Source organism: Ptychodera flava, unplaced genomic scaffold (assembly GCF_041260155.1).
Source record: "Ptychodera flava strain L36383 unplaced genomic scaffold, AS_Pfla_20210202 Scaffold_41__1_contigs__length_1339820_pilon, whole genome shotgun sequence".
Taxonomy (NCBI): Eukaryota; Metazoa; Hemichordata; class Enteropneusta; family Ptychoderidae; genus Ptychodera; species Ptychodera flava.
The window spans coordinates 216,406-237,876 of record NW_027248363.1 but is presented as its reverse complement, the minus strand read 5'-3'; the positions used below and the strand labels follow the sequence as shown (position 1 = coordinate 237,876).

The following is a 21,471-nucleotide window of genomic DNA, read 5'->3' as shown; positions in this document are numbered from 1 at the left end:
GAATAAATATATGGTGTGAAAAGTTCCAGTGAGATACCGAGGTTCAGGTCAGCCACTACTGCCCGAACTATTTTACACATAAAAAGAAGACAACACGCGTTCACAACAGAGGACGCGTACACACATTATCGCTACATCTAACTTGGGCATTTTAACTTGGCATTGGATACGATTTCACGATGTCTTTCATTTCCTACGGTGCTGATTGTCCCTTTTCGATCCAAAACCTCCCGTACGGTGTATTTTCGACAGCTAACAATGTAAGTAGGGCGCGCGGCCAATCCACGTGTTTTTATTGGTCAATGTGTGGGGGTGTGACTGGGGGTTTGGTCATTGTACAACCATGACGGTAATCGACTGCTATCATGTCCAAATGATGTAAACATGTGAACTGACTGCAGACTTGTACCCGCTACAAAGATATTTTCATATGAAATGCAACTTAAAAAAACCAACTTGATTTCATATAGAATCTCGACACCTATAATTTTATTTGGCTTAATTATGAAACTCGTTACTCCCTGACACCACAACATGCCAGCAATAGTTTACTTTATCGCTGACATCCTGTGGATCTTGGGGCTCAACAGTTACTGGTACCTTCCACACTTAATCAGGGGTCACCCAACAAACCTTGGTAATCTCGTTATTCTGTGAGCTATTACAAAATTGTAGACGACATCATCACAGAAACAGATCTTGGAATGGTCAAGGATATTGTTGAACTTTTAGACATGAAATTAATCAGTAATTACCAGGGTTATTATACTTATAATTTGTCAAATTGTTTACAATTGGCATGACAGCATGGACTAAAAACACATTGTCTAGTATTGTTTTTTCATTATTGAAGTGTGCAAAACTCCTGTGTATTGGTTTTGAAGTATTTTAAGGGCAGCAAACATCAGTTGTTAGAAGTTGTATTCACAAAGTCAAATAATTCTAAGATACATATACATTCATGCCACCTACAGCTTAACCCTTTGAGCGCCAAAGTCTATTTTTTTCCCCTTTATAAAATAAACCCCAGTCAATTTTTCTCAGATTTTTGCCAAAATTTTGAGAAAAAACTGTAGCCAATGAAATGTGATGTCCATTTGGTCCAAAATTATAAAAAAAATTACAGAAAAATTCATAAAAATTGGTAAAATTTTGCACTAAAATTTGGGCGGGAAAAAATTACAGCGCTCAAAAGGTTAACCTAATCAGAAAGTGTTTATGTAATATCTAGTTGCTTTCCAATTTAATGTTCATCTATAGAAATACATGTATTTAAGCTTTTTCTCAATTTTTTTTGTAAGGAAACTTTTATTTTTCGAAATCAAGAATAAAAATTAGGGGTTACAGTGCAAAATTACTTGAGAAACAAATTACCCAATATTTACAGACACTTAGAGATTTCACAAAAATAAGTCAGCAAATGTTTATTTTTACACTATGAGCTACAAAATGAGACCCCTCAAGTTGGTCAAGAATTTTCAAAGTTTCAGTCTGAATGTTTGTCCCAGAGGCACATTTTGTCATGTAAAGAATAGCACTAATATTTCTTTATACACCTTGAAGTTCCTCGTAGAATGCTGCTGTAAATTTGCATGATTGAAAAGAAATTTAAAGGGCTAGGTTTTTTTATCAGCTGTATCTCTAGGCAAATTGATTAATAACTGTGCACAACTTTCAAAGGAGAACAATTGACTAAAATCACATACATATCTATGTTGACAACCAATAATGCATGAACCAAGCATTTAAGACTGCTCCTTATAGCTTTTACAATATTTAGGTCATCAAGGTGTTTTTGTCACCCTTCTGCTGTATCATACTGCTGAGGAACAAGAAGGGCACACGGACGCATGGGTGTTCTACAGACTCAGTACACTCAAGAGATCTCATTCATGCTGGTACAATAAACAAATCCACGTGTGTACTATGCATATCGAAATAGACATACATGTATTTCTAGGCATGTGGTTTCGTTGTACCTTGGTCCTTTCGAATTTCGGGTTTGGCCTGTTTATTGATATTACGTAGTTACATGTACTTCCTGTAATTGAACATGTTTAGATTTTATAGCAAATATGCTCTTTTGTAAGTCACTATTTTTTTCATTTGAATGTCCCGTTCAGCCACGTCATCGCATAGGAGTTGCTATTGGTGACCAGATCTTGGATTTAAGCGTCGTCAAGGACTTGTTCACAGGCCCTGTGTTGTCACAATGCAGACATGTCTTTGATGAGGTATGTACACAATCTACATCTAGACCATGAGTCAGAGGTCAACAAATATGAATATCAGTCATGATAATTATAATTTTATTGAAGTTATTCCCTCAAGGGTGAACATAGTCAAGAACTGAGGACTAGAAAGAAGAGACATACGGAATAAACTGAAAAAATTAACATGATATATATATATATATATATATATATATATATATATATATATATATATATATATATATATATATATTATATATATATATATATATATATATATATATATATATATATCTCGAGGAAATGGGGATAAGTTGTATATTTGAAAGAAATCACATTTGGAAGTGTTTTTATGCAATGTAACTGGAAAATTGAAATGGTGAAAATGTATCAAAACGACAAGAGCTGTGACGGTTTTGATTTTTTCACAACAGTTTCTTGTTCTAATTGCCAAGGCATATTAAAATACAGTGCCGGGCTTGTCAACTCTGAGCCTTTGTATAAGTAAACTGCAAAATTGTTATTGTTGACAAGTGATTTCTGGTCCAGACTAATGAGAGTAAGAGAGCATTTTTACACATTTACAGACACTGTGTTGCCAAGCTGAATACTAGATATTTCAGTATGGTTCAGGATAACCCCTTGTTATCATAATTTTCTGTTCGTTCCTTGGACCTTGTAAATTAATTATTGACCTTGAATGATACTCAGCATTGGACCTGTTTTTATGAGTATTTATTGAACAAGAAATTGCAATTGATATGAGTACAAACCAGTATAGTGAAAAACTCAAATGTTCCCAGCAATGAACTATAGGCAAATGAAAAAAAAAATCAACAACAATGGTCTGACACATAACTACTGGTATAACTGACTCAAAAACGGATAACATAATCCCGTAGCTGTTGTTTGCATATTCATATCTTAGATTATCCTATGGTCACTTTGGTCATTTTTGATAACAGGCAGTGTTGAACAGCTTCATGGGACTTGGTCAACCAGCTTGGTCCGAGGCCAGAGCTACTCTACAGCAACTACTGTCAGCTAGTGAGCAACTCTACGAGACAATGCTGAGCTCAGAGCCAGTAAGTATTTGATTGCAGCGTCAATGTAAAATGTCAACACATAGCATATTATACAATGATTCTTCACGTTGTCATCGGACCAACAGAAGCTGTCACAGGTAATGTCTGAAGCTACACAGTCATTGGAACTATGCTCAAAGGTCGTATGAGACCCATATGACCAATGTAAACACTGTATCCAAGGTATGATGGTGATTGATGACAGTTGTGTGAAGATAAGAATGGACAGTGAAATTGATCTAAATGTTATCACACTTGTGTAATTGGTTTGTAAAGTTGTTTCAAACTTGCCTTAGAAGTGCACTGACTTGTTATAATTGCGGTGAAAATCAGAGAGCTTTTATGGACCCCTAATAAACACACACCATGGGAGCGCACTTCGCAGTGCACTTCACATACGCAGAATCATATTACATTCCTTACCGCCGCTCTGAGTGTCACAGCCAAGTCAGTGTCTAGTTGTCATTAGACTCTTGTTGTCTTCGCACTGTATGAAGTTCTTTGTGCAAAAAAAAAAATCATGATCCGCGGGAAAAGAGGTGTACATACGCCAGAAGCAGTACGTGAGAAAGTTCTGGAAATGTACGTGGATGGAAAGTCATTTCGACAGATATCAGCGGTGACCGCATTGGCAAGTCATCAGCGTAAGACATGCTGTGAAAGTCATCCTCAGAAATGAAGACGGGCACTATCCGTGTTTGGGAATAGTACGAGAACTCGACTTTGAACATATACTCGGCCATGGCCACTACTGAAATACAAGTGTGTGTACACTTGTAGGAAACATTTATCCCACACATAGACACTAATCAGTTCCTACCGGCCGACAGGTTTTATTGCTTTACTTCAGCAATTACAGCTGAAGCCTGCTGTGAAACAACACTATCATCCGTCTGTTCTTTGCCTCAAGTTAATTACAAGTACTGATACTGCAGCAAGTTTTGGAACAACTTTACAAACCAATTACACAAGTGTGATAACATTTGGATCAATTTCACTGTCCATTCTTATCTTCACACGACCATAAAACATGTCTGTCATAATCTATCATCGTATAATTTAAATGTTGCAGCTATGATGATGAGGTGCATCTAGATATCGTCCGCGAAATACATTGTTTGTAAGCAAGAAACTCGCACAGATGTTTCCATGTAATACAGGTTTGTATACAGGGGATACTTCAACAGCGATCTAAAATCAAAACATTTCATTCGAGTGTCAACAGAAATTGATGAAGTGCTGTTCATAAAGTGGTTAGGAAACTGACAAAATGGAGGGACCATGTTAGTACAAAAGATATTCATTTGAACCCCGATACCTGGATATGTCCATGAATTTCTGATTCACTGCAACTGATTTGGGACGGAGTGTCTGTAGTTTATCTTATGCAAACAAAGGTAAATTTATAGGAGTACCTGAAGAGTTGCAAACTTTTAGTGTTCATAAATCACAGCTGATAACATTTGTTTCCTTTAGATACTATTCAGTCCATTCTTTGTTCTATTTCAAAATACATGAATTGAGATACGATATAGCTTGTGAAATCAACCTGTATAACAGTTTTGTTATTGTTTAAAAGTGAATTCTGGTGCAGATTAGAATTCAAAGGTGACTTTTTATCGATTACAGTGTGTGTGTTGGCAAATAAATAGTTGGTGTCACAATATGCTTATTGGAGAGTTGGATAAAGAACTAGACTGGAAGATCCGTCACTCGAAGGCGCTCTCTCTACGCTCGGGGGAGCGCAGGGAGCGTCCTGAAGCGACGGATCTTTCAGTCTAATAAAGAACTTGCAATTGACTTAACAAAAATAGTGAAAATAAACATGAAAAGTTACAGTTAAATGAACTGGCCCTTTAAGATGATAAAATGAGGCCCATTTTGCAGCGTTCAATACTGTCTGTGGTGCACTTTCTGTGTAAATCTTTTTATCCAAAAACAAAAATACTGGGGAATAACACATAACAGTTTTCATTAACACCGGTATTTGTTCAAGACCTGACTTGTAATTTTGTTATCACTTTCCAGGGCATTCGTTGCACAGAGTGATGCAACCATGCATCTACCAGCAGATATCGGAGACTATACAGACTTCTATTCATCCGTCTACCATGCTACAAATGTGGGTATTATGTTCCGAGGCAAAGAAAACGCCCTCATGCCAAACTGGTAAGTCACCATGGAAATTCTGGTTATGATGCACATTCTTTGAGACTGAGGCCAGAGTAGTTAAATTCTTTGTTTTGCGTCCACTCAGAATTCAAAAACTATTGCATAAAATTATTATGTCATCGATTGGCAGTTTTCTGATACTACCTGCTCATTCCTGTGACTACCGGTATATGCTTTAAGAGAATGCAATTTTACTTCGTCACATGGTGCATGCAGTAAAAGAAGTATTTTATTGCAATAGATTGAAGCCGGAATTCAAATGGACCACTGTACAAACAAAACCATGTGCATAAACACGCGTAGAAGTACCGGTATGTGTATTGCTCTACGCATTTGCAAACACTGGTTTGTTTGTACTGTCATCACATGACCTCTTTGGTGTACTGTTCCGTAGAACACATCACATCCTTTTTATTCCAGAGTAGAAGAACCATTAAGAGTCATTGCTTTGACTTGATAGGGAAATTCTGCAAGAAAAGTTTGATTTCTTTCCCTGAAAAACTCGGAAAATCTACATTGAGCAGAGGCAAACAAAGAACGTACAAAGTCTCTGCGTGCATTTGTGTTTGAGGGAGTTAGAGGATATGTTTGTGTGTCAGACTGTCTTCAAAGCCAATGCGTCGTGCGATGCCGCAAAAACTTTGTCTGTGGCACAAGAACATTTGTTGCTGTTAATTTATAAAGATGTAGGGCTAAGGCAAAGAAATATCCACGAGTCCCTAAACTTGACTCAAGTTCCTAATTTAACCTGTTGTACAGCACACTGCGCTGTGTGTATATGTTATCGACATGAATTGTCCCATGTAACAAACAGACTGCTATGTTCAGTAACTGTATTTGTACAGAATGCAGCACATACATGTGTAAAGCACCGAGTACCATAACTTCTTACCAATAGGATAGGAAAGCCAGACACATACATAAATGATGAGGTAAAAATCCTCAAACCACATGCCTAATGAAGTAGTATAAACAATATCCCTATTAATTAGTAAAATTTTATGACACCTTTTTATTGTAAACTTTCACTCTACCATTACTAACCTAATAGGAAGCATCTACCGGTGGGATATCATGGACGTTCATCATCTGTTGTCATATCAGGAACACCTGTCAGACGTCCTTGTGGGCAAATGAAACCAGATGAAAGTAAGTCACTGACGCCAAATATCTACAGCCTTGATACTATGGTTGTTTAACCCTTTGAGCGCCAAATTTATTTGTCACCTTTAGAAAAAATATACCCCGGTCAATTTTTTTTTCAGATTTTTGTCAAAATTTTGATAACAAACTGTACCTAATGAAATGTGATGTCCATTTGGTCCAAAATTTATCAAAAAATTTCTCTAAAATTCATAAAAATTGGTAAAAATGTTGCACTGAAATTTTGGTGGGAACAATTACAGCACTCAAAGGGTTGAGTTGTCATTGTGCATCATGTCAACGTGAGGGGGAAACAGATTGTTTTGGAATGTTGAATTTTGATTGTGCAAAGAAAATTTCAGTTTAACTTACTGCTGAAGGGAAAGCTTTGAGATAACTTTAATGTGTTTCATACTTAATACTGTGTTATGCTGTAACTTTGTCAATATCAGTGAATTTTGTGACGTTACCTCCCAAATTATTACTGAGAATACATCTGATTATCCAGCATTGTGGCCCCAGATGTTTTCTACATCTAAATATTCACTGGCATTGCCAAAACTATAAAATAACAGCAATAATGTAACCTGTTCCCAGCCAATAATGGACTCAAGCAAATTTTGCTTTCCGAAATGACTACTTGGCTTCACCTCATACAGTATGGAGTCCAAAGTTTGTGTTCGTCCCTATTGGCTGGAACATTAATCTTGTTATACTTTAATTATTTCAGCAAAGCCACCGGTATTTGGACCATGCAAACTTCTAGACTTTGAACTGGAAATGGTGAGTATTACCTTCATATTACTCATAGCGGTGAGCAAATCCTTTAGTACAGGCTCATGGACTATTGGTAGCACTGGTAGTAGTAGCTTTTGCTTCTACTGGAGTCAACTACGTGAATCGAGTGGTTTATTACTCAGCTGGTAACTATAATGTTAACTACTTTGCTGTTGGACTCTTGGGCTTAGCTGGTGATTTTGTTTTGGTGCTTGTCCCTTGGCTGCTTGATCTAGAAATGATTCTCTTACCTGTGAGTCTACTGAAAGAATTACTGAAAACAGCCCCCATCATTCAACATAAAGGTAGCATGGTATCCGTCACTTGAGGGCGCACTCCCATGTTACACTACAGTGGCCACACTTGACAGATCTTTCAGTCTGCACACCAGGCAAGTTATGATTTGTAGACTTTGGGTTTGAAACTCTGTGTGTTATCTTTACACCAAAATGTTGTCCATATGTCCTATCACCAGGCATTCTTCACTGGACCGGGTAACAAGCTGGGACAGCCAATTCCAGTGTCCCAGGCACACCAACACATCTTCGGAATGGTCATCATGAATGATTGGAGCGGTAAGTACAAGAAAACTTAAGATTTCTTCACCTGTCCCCCCCCCCCCCAAGTTTCCTTAATAGAGGTCAATAATCGCCATGATTGATGACAAATTTGCACTTGGCCAAAACTAGAAATCTAGAAGTGTTTGCAAATGGCCATGGTAAAGATTGATCTGACTAAACTGTTCAAGATGTCCTCAAATAAACATTTTCAGTTCAGAAGTAATATACGCCTATAATAATGTATGAATTACGATATGCATGTCTCTTGCCATAATAATTTCCAAGTCTAAATATTTAGACTCATTGTAATATTTCATCTCCGAATAAAAATACAGTATGAGTTTATTATCAGCTCTAAAATTGTAAATATATCAAAAGTCTATGTTAAATATTGTTAATACAGTGCGAAATCCTGTCAGAAAGGGTTTATTGAATTCAAAGTGATTTAGTTGCCTTTTGTAGGTATATTCACGTCATTTTGATTGTACACAAAGCACAAGTTATGTCATTTTTTGATATTTTGTCAGTATTTGTTTTTATGAAAAAAAATAAGGGAGGCTGTCTTAAACTGAATGCACCCATTTACGCCATTTGTAAAAAATTGCAGTTACAGGTGGCAAAAATAACACTGTAGGTGGTTACAAGTAAAGTGTGGGCACATTGAGTGTGTGACTCTATTTTCCATTTATGATGTTTTCATAGCTGACAAATTTCAGCTGACCGAAAGATTTCTCTGAACATCAGCATTTCTAATGATATCCCTTCATCTGCAATCAAAGTCTTCACTACCATAGATCCACAATGACTATCTTTCGTTTTGTAACCCAAAACAGCCCGTGACTATCTTTTGTTTAGTAACCCAAAACAGCCCGTGACTATCTTTGGTTTTGTAACCCAAAACAGCCCGTGACTATCTTTTGTTTTGTAACCCAAAACAGCCCATGACTATCTTTTGTTTTGTAAGCCAAAACAGCCCGTGACTATCTTTGTTTTGTAACCCAAAACCGCCCGTGACTATCTTTCGTTTTGTAACCCAAAACAGCCCGTGACTATCTTTGGTTTTGTAACCCAAAACAGCCCGTGACTATCTTTCGTTTTGTAACCCAAAACAGCCCGTGACTATCTTTCGTTTTGTAACCCAAAACAGCCCGTGACTATCTTTTGTTTTGTAACCCAAAACAGCCCGTGACTATCTTTTGTTTTGTAACCCAAAACAGCCCGTGACTATCTTTCGTTTTGTAACCCAAAACAGCCCGTGACTATCTTTGTTTTGTAACCCAAAACAGCCCGTGACTATCTTTCGTTTTGTAACCCAAAACAGCCCGTGACTATCTTTTGTTTTGTAACCCAAAACAGCCCGTGACTATCTTTCGTTTTGTAACCCAAAACAGCCCGTGACTATCTTTCGTTTTGTAACCCAAAACAGCCCGTGACTATCTTTCGTTTTGTAACCCAAAACAGCCCGTGACTATCTTTCGTTTTGTAACCCAAAACAGCCTGTGACTATCTTTCATTTTGTAACCCAAAACAGCCCGCGACTATCTTCATTTTGTAACCCAAAACAGCCCGTGACTATCTTTCGTTTTGTAACCCAAAACAGCCCGTGACTATCTTTCGTTTTGTAACCCAAAACAGCCCGTGACTATCTTTCGTTTTGTAACCCAAAACAGCCCGTGACTATCTTTCGTTTTGTAACCCAAAACAGCCCGTGACTATCTTTCGTTTTGTAACCCAAAACAGCCCGTGACTATCTTTTGTTTTGTAACCCAAAACAGCCCGTGACTATCTTTCGTTTTGTAACCCAAAACAGCCCGTGACATCCAGAAGTGGGAGTATGTTCCCCTCGGTCCATTCCTGGGGAAAAGTTTTGGTACCAGCATATCGCCGTGGGTGGTTACCATGGAGGCATTGAAACCGTTTATTGTTGCTAATCCAGTCCAGGTAAAGTTGTAATCTCTCAAACTTCTCACAACTTTTAACATACCTTTCTATACAGTGGCGGAACATATGATGATGACATCTTTTGTCACTTATTATTCAGTAAAGAGCAGTATTGAAGCAAAGCCTACATTAATGTATTCTCACCCACTTGGCTTGGTATGTTATAGCAGCTTTAGTCTGTAAAAATCATGTTTACAGTGTCTCTGTCTTCAGGGACTTTCCAATCTTCAAGTCTTTGTTAAAATGTACCATATGGGACGTGTTTTGTTGTACCCGGTACTAGTTTTAACCAACTTGACCTGATGATGAAATATGAACTTGGCAGGTAAACGGTTAATGGCCTGTTTATATGTATATTACATAGTGTACCAATACAGGTCAATGCCAAGTAAATGACCTTCCTTTTCTTTTTTCAGTCAGATAATTTTGACGTATAGATCAATAGGTTGACTTAAAATTACGATATGGCATCAAGGATACATTATTTTTCTACAAATATGTAAAATTGTAACCTTTCTGAAATATATGTGGTGTTCTCCCTTGAGTCATAAAAGGACAGCGTACTGAATACAGAGAAACCAATTAACATGATTATTTTTATCGTCATGGAAATTTCTATTGAGAATTCTCGAACAATATTGTACACTTTAGCTTTTAAACCCTGTTATGGGGTATAAAAAGTCTCCCGACTCATTGGAAATTCATGGTGGCGCTTTGAGTTGTGGTTCAACACATTATAACTGTGTTTTATGTCATCTTGTTGTCATTCAGGATCCAGAACCTTTGCCATATCTGAAACATGATGATCAGTATAATTATGATATCAAACTAACGTGTGCTGTGAAAGGTATGAAGATCTTATTCCTAATTTGTTTATTCAGATGACAAATAACAACATTTAGCACTCCAAAGTTAAGATATTGGTATAGCACCTACATTTCAAGACTTAACAGGGCTTGACAATTCCTATCGCCCGACGCCGGGACAAGTGAAATTTACGTTCGGGCAAGTCAAAAATAAAATCTGGTCGCCCGCCGGACAAGTTGTTTATACAACTTCTGGCGCAATCAACGCGAACCTAAGTTGCGGTGTCGCCCGATTTGCGTTGTCGTTCACACACAAATAAATGTCAATCACTGACTTTTTTAGATACAATTGTGACGTTCTTCTGCGATTGATTTGCCGACTCACACAATGTTGCAATTTTTCGATGATCGACATGAAATTGTTTCATCGTCCAATTAAAAAGTTGCTTAAAACTTGGCGTAAACAGCATTTCTTTGTTGTATGCTGACTGCTCCGCCCCAACAAATTAGGTAAAAATTGCAAAACCCAATGCCATAGTGCTTATTGGCAATCGACCGTGCAGTACTCAAAATCATTATGCGGCCTCGTGAGGTAGACGAACATTGTTGGCAGATAGTTTGTGGAGTGATCGCTGTAAATATGAGTATTTTACGGTAATATTTCCACTAATGCAAACAAGGCATTGTGCATTTTCACGAGCCAGAGCGTAATTTCCGCTCCGCAGACCTACGCAAAAACCAAGCAAAGTTGTTGCCGTAAAGAGGCATGTAGTTTACGACGATGGGCATTGTGTAACTCTGAGAAACAACATTGTGATGATTTACGATGGCGCCACGAGGGCCAGCGTGAGTGGGATCGTCTGAGAATCGACGACTCGATGTGATGATCGATGTTTCTGACAAAAAGATCTAAACATAAGCGTTATGATGAGGAAAACGCCGTAGACGTTATCTCCCGAAACGAAATTTGGAAAGCACAGTGGCCTTGGTTGAAATATGACGGTTCCAAAATGTTCAGTACGTCGTGTCTCAAATACCCCACCATTGCCAAAGCATGGAGGTAGGAAGAGACTACCTCCATGACCAAACCAAGCGAAATGCTTTTCTTGACAGATACAACATGTTTCGCGTTGAATCGATAAGGTCTCACGAGTTTAGTCAACCGCATTTGGACTGTTTGGCGCATCGCAGATGAGATCGTGACGGGGACAATGATTGTGGAAATTTTGTGGGTCCCGCTGAGCCCGATAGTACGGTTTCACTTGCCAACAATCCGATCGCATGCACTCGCAATGCGTGAACCGAATGACGACGACCAGCGATAGAAACTGACCAATCTTTTTACGACGGCATTTATGCTTGCCAAAAACGGGAAGCCGATGTATGATATGTACCTTCAAATTCAATGTTAGCTCTGCGTACAGGTCTGTGAGTTCCCGGCGTTATACGGCCTCTTGTGGTGGAGGCCGTATGACGCCGGAAACACACAGACCGTACGCAGGCCTACTTCAATGTAAACTTTTGAAAAAAATCGGCGTCAACATCGGCGAAAATTACCAAGATAAGAAAGCCCTGAAAGCCGCTACGGACTTCGTCGCAAGCATTTTGGTCTTGATTATTACAAATGGAGGACAAGTAAAATTTTTGAGAGGACAAGTGAAATTGAAAATCCACTTGTCCGACGGACAAGTGAACTGGAAAAAAAATTGTCAAGCCCTGCTTAAGATGAAGGGCATCAGAACAACCTGAGTTCCCCATTTTCTAGACTGTCATACTGTAGACCTGGGGCTTAGCATTTTTTGAAAAAGCCTGTTAAGACAAGAAGGGGTTGAAATTTTAGGTATGATACCCGTATGTCTTGACCATAGAGTGTCAGAATTTTATATCCAACATCAGGAGTGGTTCAGACTTGCTGTGCGACCAGATCTTCTAATATCTATTTTGCAGCTTATCTTCTTCCATGAGTTGATCTTATGGCAGTAGTGGCAATATTATCGGCAGAATACAACCCTCTTACAATAACAAAAGGCAATTCGTTTCATGCAAAACAATTTTAAAAATGGGCGAAATATGTTGTGAATTCACATTTTTCCCAACATTGGTTGTTTTGTTGATTTTTTTGTACAGATTACATACTCATTTAAAATTTGTTAAATTTCTATTTCTGTGTTCTAGGTGAATCCATGTCTGAACCTAAAGTTGTGTCCAATTCCAATTACCAGGTGAGTTATCCTTGGAAAACACTCTACTTTCGTAATTTAAAACAGGAAATTCCATGACAAAAGATCCCTGTTTGAGCAATAATGTACTCATGCACTCCCAGCTCATAATGGATGAAAACAAACTTTCCACGACATAGTGTACAAGCCGATGCAGAGCGCATTATGGAATACAAACTTTACTTTAATCAACTGAATTAGTAGATACAGAAAACATATGAGGCCACAATACTGGATTATCAGATACATTATCAGTAATAATCTGGGAGATGACATCACAAAATTCACCGCTACTGACAAAGCTTTCATATAATTTGAGATGCAGTTAAATTTTCTAATATTGTTTCATACGTTGCATTGTTTAGCTGACCCCTGTTAGGGCAGATGCACACACCACTCTACTGTATCAAGATAATCATCAATTTTTAGTAAATAATTTGGTTTTTCTAGTATTTTGTAGTTCCATATAATCATGTGTATTTATGAAAATGATTTCTCGTTAGTATTTATACTGGACCATGAAACAGCAGTTGGCCCATCACACTATCAACGGATGTAACGTACAGCCTGGTGATCTGATGGCGTCAGGAACCATTAGTGGACCGGTGAGTCACTCACAATATTAGACCATAAAAAACATCACAATAGCTTTCCATTTTGCCATTTTCATGAACAAATTCTTATTTAATCAAATAGTCAGTGAATGGTTCTAGTGTACATATATTCAACCTATTGACAATATGGTGAGATTGCTTTGCAAAATATACCATGAGCATTTTACAGGATCTTGCCAGAATTTTCCAGTGTTCATTATGGTGATGGAAATTACCAACTATTAATGGTAGCATGCGCCTCAAAAGTGAACAAATTTAACTTTTTGCTCAGATTTTCCTCAAGAAATGTATTCAAGGTATACTGTCACCTGTTCCAATTTTGCCACAGTTACAATGGAAAGAGAAAATCTAACCAATCACAGATTTTAAGCGGGTGGCCGCTTTTTAAAAACAGCGCCCTCACATGGGCATTTTGAATACCAAGGAACGCCCCTTTGACCATATATGGGCATATTCAGATTACAGGTGACTGTATACCTTTAATCATTCTCTTTCACAATCAAAAAATAAAAATCAGGGGTACCCGTGCAAATTTTGGTGCTGGAGAAACAAACTGCACAAGATTGACTGATATTTGAAATTATTTATGGCCGCCATCCCTATGTTAACTCTCTGGAGAAGAATAAAATTTTTGAATTTAAAAAAAAAAGACAGGGAAAAATATTCCTTACAACAAGTGCTTGAAAATGAGCCTTTCACAACTAGTAGATCCGAAAGAAATTGAAACAGTTTGAGAGTCCGAATATCTGTCCCCGAGGTGCATACTACCTCCACTCAGAGATGGCAACTATTTTGAATTTCAAGTATCTATACATGGAAGGTAATGAGTTTCCAGAGTAACAAAATTTGCATGGTTACTCCAGATTTTTTACTTTTGATAATGAAAGACCATTTTTTGAGTTTCCTTGAATAAAGTTTCAGCAAAAATTTCAGTCTTTTCAATTTTAAGGTGGTATACTACCTTAGTGACAGACAAGTGTATAATTTCTTGACTTATTTTAATCTTCAGACCGAAGACAGCTATGGTTCAATGCTTGAACTGTGCTGGAAGGGTACCAAACCAGTTGACATGGGCAACGGAGAGGTCAGAAAATTTATTCAAGACGGTGATGAAGTCATCTTGTCTGGTGAGTTTTCATTGGCCGGGAGCTGTCACATGACTATGGTGGTAATGTGTAAGTTTATGGAGATTGTACAAAGCATTCGTATCACAAATATTGGCCTACATTGGTTGCTGCCATACCCGTGTTTTAATATTTGACTTTCTATCAGAGTTTAAGCTGACCTTTGAAATAGGTTATCTGCATGCAGGCTGACCTTTGACACAGGTTATCTGCATGCAGGGCTGACCTTTGACACAGGTTGTCTGCATGCAAGGCTGACCTTTGACATAGGTTATCTGCATGCATGGGCAAAACAAGCATACAAATCATTGTGTTGGTGAGCATATGAATAATATAATCATTATACACAGGGTCATAGGTCACAGCCTGTAGGATGGATGTTGGTGAAAGGAAATTGCCCTGCCAAGGGCTTACACTTCTTTTTAATGTGGGATCATTTGGTTCTGATGGAAGTCTGAAATTTTCCTCTATAATTATGTAATTTTCTCTCTCTCCTGTGTAAATTGATCCGAGTTCTTTAAAGCAAAATAAACAATGTCAGTGTTATTTTTGTACATATCTGACTGTGGTTTATCTATCTTCAGGTTCAAATTGTTTAAAGTTTATCATTTAGTATTTCTGTACTAGTAGCGCACACAAACATGGGTCAATGTTAAACAAGGTAAACATCACAAACAAGGGCCAATGTGCAATGAGGTAAACAGCATGAAAGGACACTTTTACATGTCAGCGTAATATTTGACAAAGTCACAAATTGGTACAGTTGCAATACTCAAACACAAAACCCTACATCATTGTCCAAGTTTCTATCACTCTAATTTATCTCTATTAGGATGTACATGCTTATTTTACGTGTTCGGGCATAATTTGAACAGTCATAATTTGGGACATGACAGAACACTGCTGTGTTCCAATCTATTCACAGGGTTGTGATGATATTGAATATTTTGTGTTGTTGTTGTTTGTTTACCAGGTTATTGTCAAGGCGATGGTTTCCGCGTTGGCTTCGGTGAATGCAAGGGAAAACTCCTGCCAGCCAATCAAATGTAAGGATGTTTGGAGTGAAGTTACTGCCAGCCAGTCTGATGTAAGAGTGCTTGCCATTGGGGGAAATTGCTACTGCATAGGACAGCTGTCACATAATGAACAAATCACAAAGCAGCTTTCATAGCTGCCAACATTTCTTTTGTCTTGCTCACCCTGAATCAGGATGGAATTAACAAGGTATTATTTGATACAAAATCTCAAATGTAAGTACACAACTTGTCATTTGAGTTTGGAGTTTCATTGTTTGGCACACGCAGATTTCTTGACAGTAACATACAAGTTGTTTTACTCTGACACACGACATCAAAGGATGTGTAGATTGCTACAAAATATAAACACCGTAGCAGAACGTTTCCTCTCAAAAAGTGACAGGAGTATGATTGGCTCAGACTTCTCAGAAAGTGTGCTGTCTCCATGGTCAACCGAGCATGAAGGTTCACCAGTTTTAACGTCAAGGGGCATTATTTGGAAGGAGAATGGCATTTTTTTGTTGGAAATATTGAAATTAATGCAAAAATTGAAGCTAGTCTTTATGGAAGTGACCAGGTATGATTGTTATCTGGTTGTAGCACGTCTAAAATTTGTATGCAAGCAAGACAAAAATGAAAATGTGTGTCTTTGGATAAATTGTTGTATTTTAGTTGGATGTTTCTTGGTGCTAAAGATTTAGGTGTACCGAACAAGAAACATGTACATGTGGAACAATGAAACTCCAAAGTCAAATGACAAGCGCTGTAAGTCGCTGAAGGAAAAGATTTGTTTTTAGGCTATCAACAGAAACCCATCTCACACAAAATGGCTTTTATTACGGAAGATATAGACTTGTTTCAATGGTACAGCAGTGCTGTAGGCCAATAGAGGTCCAGAATATTTAAATAGAGTTTGCGTTGACTGTATTTCTGTTGTTTATGTGAAGTTTAACTTCGTTTTATTTTCAAAGAATAAGTAGTCCTGTTAAATACCCTACAGTATAATCTCTAAGTAGATTTCTTATAGCAACTATGTTCATCTTATCAACACACACTGGATTGTATGTGATGTCCATTGTTACTGCCCTTGCACAGTGTGTTGTTGTATTTGCAGGGTTCATAACTTTTTTATCTCAACACACTTATTGGGAAAACTAAGAAAACATGTCTGTTTAATTTGTAGAACGAAGATGATAAAAACAAATGTATCACCGAAGACTATAACTATTGTTTTCCAGTGCATAATTGGACTTGTGTGACAAATGTGACATTGAATATCAGTCATAAAACCTCTGCTAAAGCCCATTCGTGACTCCAGGCTATATTCTGGCATTTGTCCAGCAAATGTGATATTCAAACATTGAATATTGTGAAAGTGGAACAGTGCAAATGTTTGCTTTGGAATCTATGTTTAAGTAGCAATTCAGGGCAGAATTCAGTGAATATGATTGGCTTAGAGCAGTATTCAATGGAGTCTGACAGTGAAAGTACCAGGATGTAAAGGTTATGTAGGGGTCATGACAATGCCATTGCAGTCTTCTCTATGTTAAACATGGAATGAGGCAAAGAATTTTTGAATTATCAGACAATATTTTGTCACCATGCCAACAGGGTCTTATTCATGAATATTCATGAAATTCAGCACTGAAAATCGGTAAGAAAACGTACAAAATTTAATGTCTTTGGAGTTCTAAATACCTTGTAATTTACTTTATATCATGTACCGATAAATCATTTTGTCACAATCAATGACTGGAGAGATATTCACCAGTTGTTGACCAAGATTTGGTAAATGTGGGTTATTTAACACGGAATGCTTTAAAAATATTCCATGAAATCATGCAAAATGGAAATTTTTTCTCGAAACCTTTACCCAAAATTATTCAGCTAAAACGAGGCTTACTTTTTAGCACATTGTCATGTCCATGTTCCAATTTTATTTCCAGGCTGATGAGCATAAGTTATGTTCAACTTATTTCCACTCTCTATTTTTTTGTAATCTTACAGCTCGAAATTTCTAGTCCAGCACGTGACTGGCTTTATTACTGCAACAGTGATATTCACAGACCTTAAATCCTGTAGCATGTCTTCAAACAAATTCAAATACTGTACTGCCCGTGTTTTTTGATACTTAGTGTGGAGATGTGTGTGTTTATTGGTTCCATTCTGTTGACAAATAAACACATTTATTTGAAGCTTCAGTCGTCCTGTGTAGCTGCTCTCAATTAACCTGTACACCCCCAGTATCCTGTGGTACGGTCCCCAATCACCATTGATAACAATAGGTTTTTGGGCTAAACCATGTCAGTGAGAGGGTAAGGCGACTTAATCTGCCAAATAACGTATTCAGCCTTGATTACTTTGACAGACTGTTCTGATGAGGACCAAGAGGGAAAAATGCCAGACACAGTATTTCATGGATAACAACACTACACAGATGTACTGTTGTATTTGAGCAATAAATATGTACACTAGGAGATTTTGACCATGTTACGACATATGTGCAATAACCATAGCGAGTGCATATATGGAGTTAACTGGTCAAAACCGAGTGGTATACCCGTTGCCGATGTTGTTTGCTGCTATTGTGTCATAATATTGAAATTCTGGCATGGAACATCAAAAGAGTATTTTTCTCCAGCTGAGCCCGCATGTGATCCAACCATGCTATAAAGAGAATATGGCATGGTTATTTTCAAGTCCTAACCAATCAGAAAGCTGTATTTGCACAATCAATATACTGGTTAGAGTGACAGATCTTTCAGTCTGTATACTGGTATGATATATAATATCGTATTAGGTGAAGGTTGACGTATAAAGGGACTAGCTGTGACTTTTGAATTTTTGTTTTATTATAATGTACATGTTTTCTTTCCTAAAGCATGTTGAGGTACACAGTATTCAGCTTGTCAACTCAGCCTGTACATGTGTAAAATGCATGAACATTGTTGGCAAATGAATTTCAGTCCCAGCTAAAATATAAATGTAAACAATAACAGTTCAATTGACACTCAGACACAATGTGTGGACAAGCTAAATATTGGGTGTTTCAACATGCTTCACAGACTAGAACAAGAACTTGCAGTTGACATACAAAACAAAATTAATGAAAAGATTATCCAGTTACAGCCACTGGCCCTTAAACCCTCTAACCCCCTTTCCATGTGCATGGGTCTTCCCTGACCATTGGAAACAATAGAGTTGGACCAAACCATTGTTATAAAAGGTAACATCACACACGATGATCATTGGTGTGCACACTGTCTTGCCTGTTATGCAACTGGACTTTGAGAACATGGACATAACAAATAAATAAACTTTATTTTCATCAAATAATTTTACAGAAAACTTAAAATACACTTTTTCAAAATAGACTTTCACTTTTTGAAAACATGGAGCATGCCATTTTAATGGTTGTAAATAACATGATTAACGTATGGTTCATACATGTGCTTGAAATGCAACTCTTAGATACTACAACATCAGATCATTTTCTTTCACATCTATTATGCCATGCTTGATTTGATGAAAAACACTTCTAAGACATGATCCTGTTTCAAAGTAAACCGATACATCGTATTTCTGAAAGAATAGCAATGACTGTACTGAAAGTGTCTTTGAAAATTGCGATGTGGTTTGGAAGGCTATGTTATTGGTAGACTGCCATTAATTGACAGCAGCTGAAGGAGCCAGAAATGCCATTAATTTACAGCAACTTAGGGAGTCAGAAACTAGGGCTATTCTCAATCTGATTGGTTGTTCAAAATAATCCAATGAGAACAATGAGTATCAGCCAACCAATTGGCTGAAAGCTTCCGAGATGCTGCAGCTGCTCATAAATTGTTCACAGCAACTTACGTAGTCTAAATCCACGGCTATTCAATTGCTGATTGGCTGTTTTGAAATGATTCATTGATGTCACTGATATCTAGCCAAATCAAACTGTAAGTATAATCGCAGCTGCTGCACATCGCTTGAAAGCCTTGAGTCTGTACTTTGACCATTAGGGCCCATCATGAGGTGAGGTTTTGACATAAGACATGATTCTGTTTCAAAGTAAACCGATACATCGTATTTCTGAAAGAATAGCAATGACTGTACTGAAAGTGTCTTTGAAAATTGCGATGTGGTTTGGAAGGCTATGTTATTGGTAGACTGCCATTAATTGACAGCAGCTTAAGGAGCCAGAAATGCCATTAATTTACAGCAACTTAGGGAGTCAGAAACTAGGGCTATTCTCAATCTGATTGGTTGTTCAAAATAATTCAATGAGAACAATGAGTATCAGCCAACCAATTGGCTGAAAGCTTCCGAGATGCTGCAGCTGCTCATAAATTGTTCACAGCAACTTAGGTAGTCTAAATCCACGGCTATTCAATTTCTGATTGGCTGTTTTTGAAATGATTCATTGATGTCAATGATATCTAGCCAAATCAAACTGTAAGTATAATCGCAGCTGCTGCACATCGCTTGAAAGCCTTGAGTCTGTACATTGACCATAGGGGCCCATCATGAGTGAGGTTTTGAATAATTTAGAGGTTATTTGTCCAAGAATCATAGTCTAAATTTTAGACTTGAAAAAACTTTTTAGCAGCTTTTTCAAAGGGAGGGGTCGTTGGAACTGCATGTGTGCGACTTTCTTGTTTACAAACAATGTATTTCATACATGTTATCTAGATGCATCACGTCAACAGAGCTGCAACATTTAAATTTTACGATATTCATTGTTAACAAACATGTTTTAACTTTCATCAATCGCCGACGTATCCTAGATACAGTGTTCACATCGGTCGTAGGGGTCCCTGGCAATCTTTGAGCAGAGTTCCGACAACCATCTCCCTTTAAATGGTTACAAGAATGGCTGGAATCACTGTAAGTTGCAGCAAATGTGGACATCAGATACAATCTTTTTATAACATCTAGAATTCTTAACAATAATAAAGTGCAATATATTAAGCAAAAGGCAAAAGCCATGGCTCTAAACAATACAATGTCATTGAAGTGAAAAATCAACACAACTGAAGGTCATATTCAGGTAACATGGAATACAAAATCAAGATGTGTGTTGGTTAACTGAGAAACTATACATGCACGGTCCATACACTGCACGTCACTAAAATTCATGGACTTTACCAGCAATTTTCACAGAGTTTTTGGGACCAAAATAAGATTTTCCAGGTATCATGTTCAGACTTTCTTTGTATACATGTCATTTTACGTCTCATTTTTACGTTATGATCATAACTGATCATCTTGCAGTTTTTTGAAAATTTTGGGTGTATGATCAGTTTTTCAGGACTTTTCCAGAACTCAATTTTATTTCAAAGGACTTTTCCAGTACGTTCCAGGAGGCTTCATTATTCAAAGATTTTCTGAGTGCGTACGGACACTGTACGTGCCACAAAGTATGTGATTTGAAAAGAAAATAAAAGATCTGATCTTCTCATGAATTGGCAGGCTTGAGAAAACGGGTGGCTACAACAAAGTATGGATGGACAGAATTCCTGACGTCCATGTCTGTCTTACTCCAGCTTTGAAAAAAAGACGGGTACCTCTAATAAGTTCTGGAAGCATGAAACTCTACACAGCAAAAAAAATTTCGCCCCTGTGACAGGCCCTGCACAGGCCCTGACACAACCCTGTGGCACAGGACTGTGTCAGCAAAGACGTCCCATTGCTGTGTCAGGGGCTGATGTACAGGTCTGTATACAGTGCTGTGTGCACAGTGCTGTGGCAGGGTCTGAAATTTCTGCCTGTCACAGTATCTGATAAACAGGACTGTATACAGTGCTGTGTGCACA

General features: G+C 37.7%; 1 protein-coding gene across 1 annotated transcript; it reads left to right on the top strand.

Moving 5' to 3' along the window:
* The first annotated feature begins 56 nt into the window (after positions 1 to 56).
* On the top strand, positions 57 to 17,871 carry LOC139128033 (fumarylacetoacetase-like). Its single transcript, XM_070693900.1, is given in 14 exon segments — positions 57 to 260; positions 2,124 to 2,234; positions 3,179 to 3,260; positions 3,263 to 3,302; positions 5,327 to 5,467; positions 6,522 to 6,619; positions 7,344 to 7,396; positions 7,866 to 7,965; positions 9,761 to 9,891; positions 10,663 to 10,738; positions 12,873 to 12,919; positions 13,420 to 13,521; positions 14,540 to 14,657; positions 15,628 to 17,871. Coding segments are annotated over 14 exon segments (1,257 nt in total). The 5' UTR covers positions 57 to 179; the 3' UTR covers positions 15,705 to 17,871.
* The last annotated feature ends 3,600 nt before the right edge of the window (positions 17,872 to 21,471 follow it).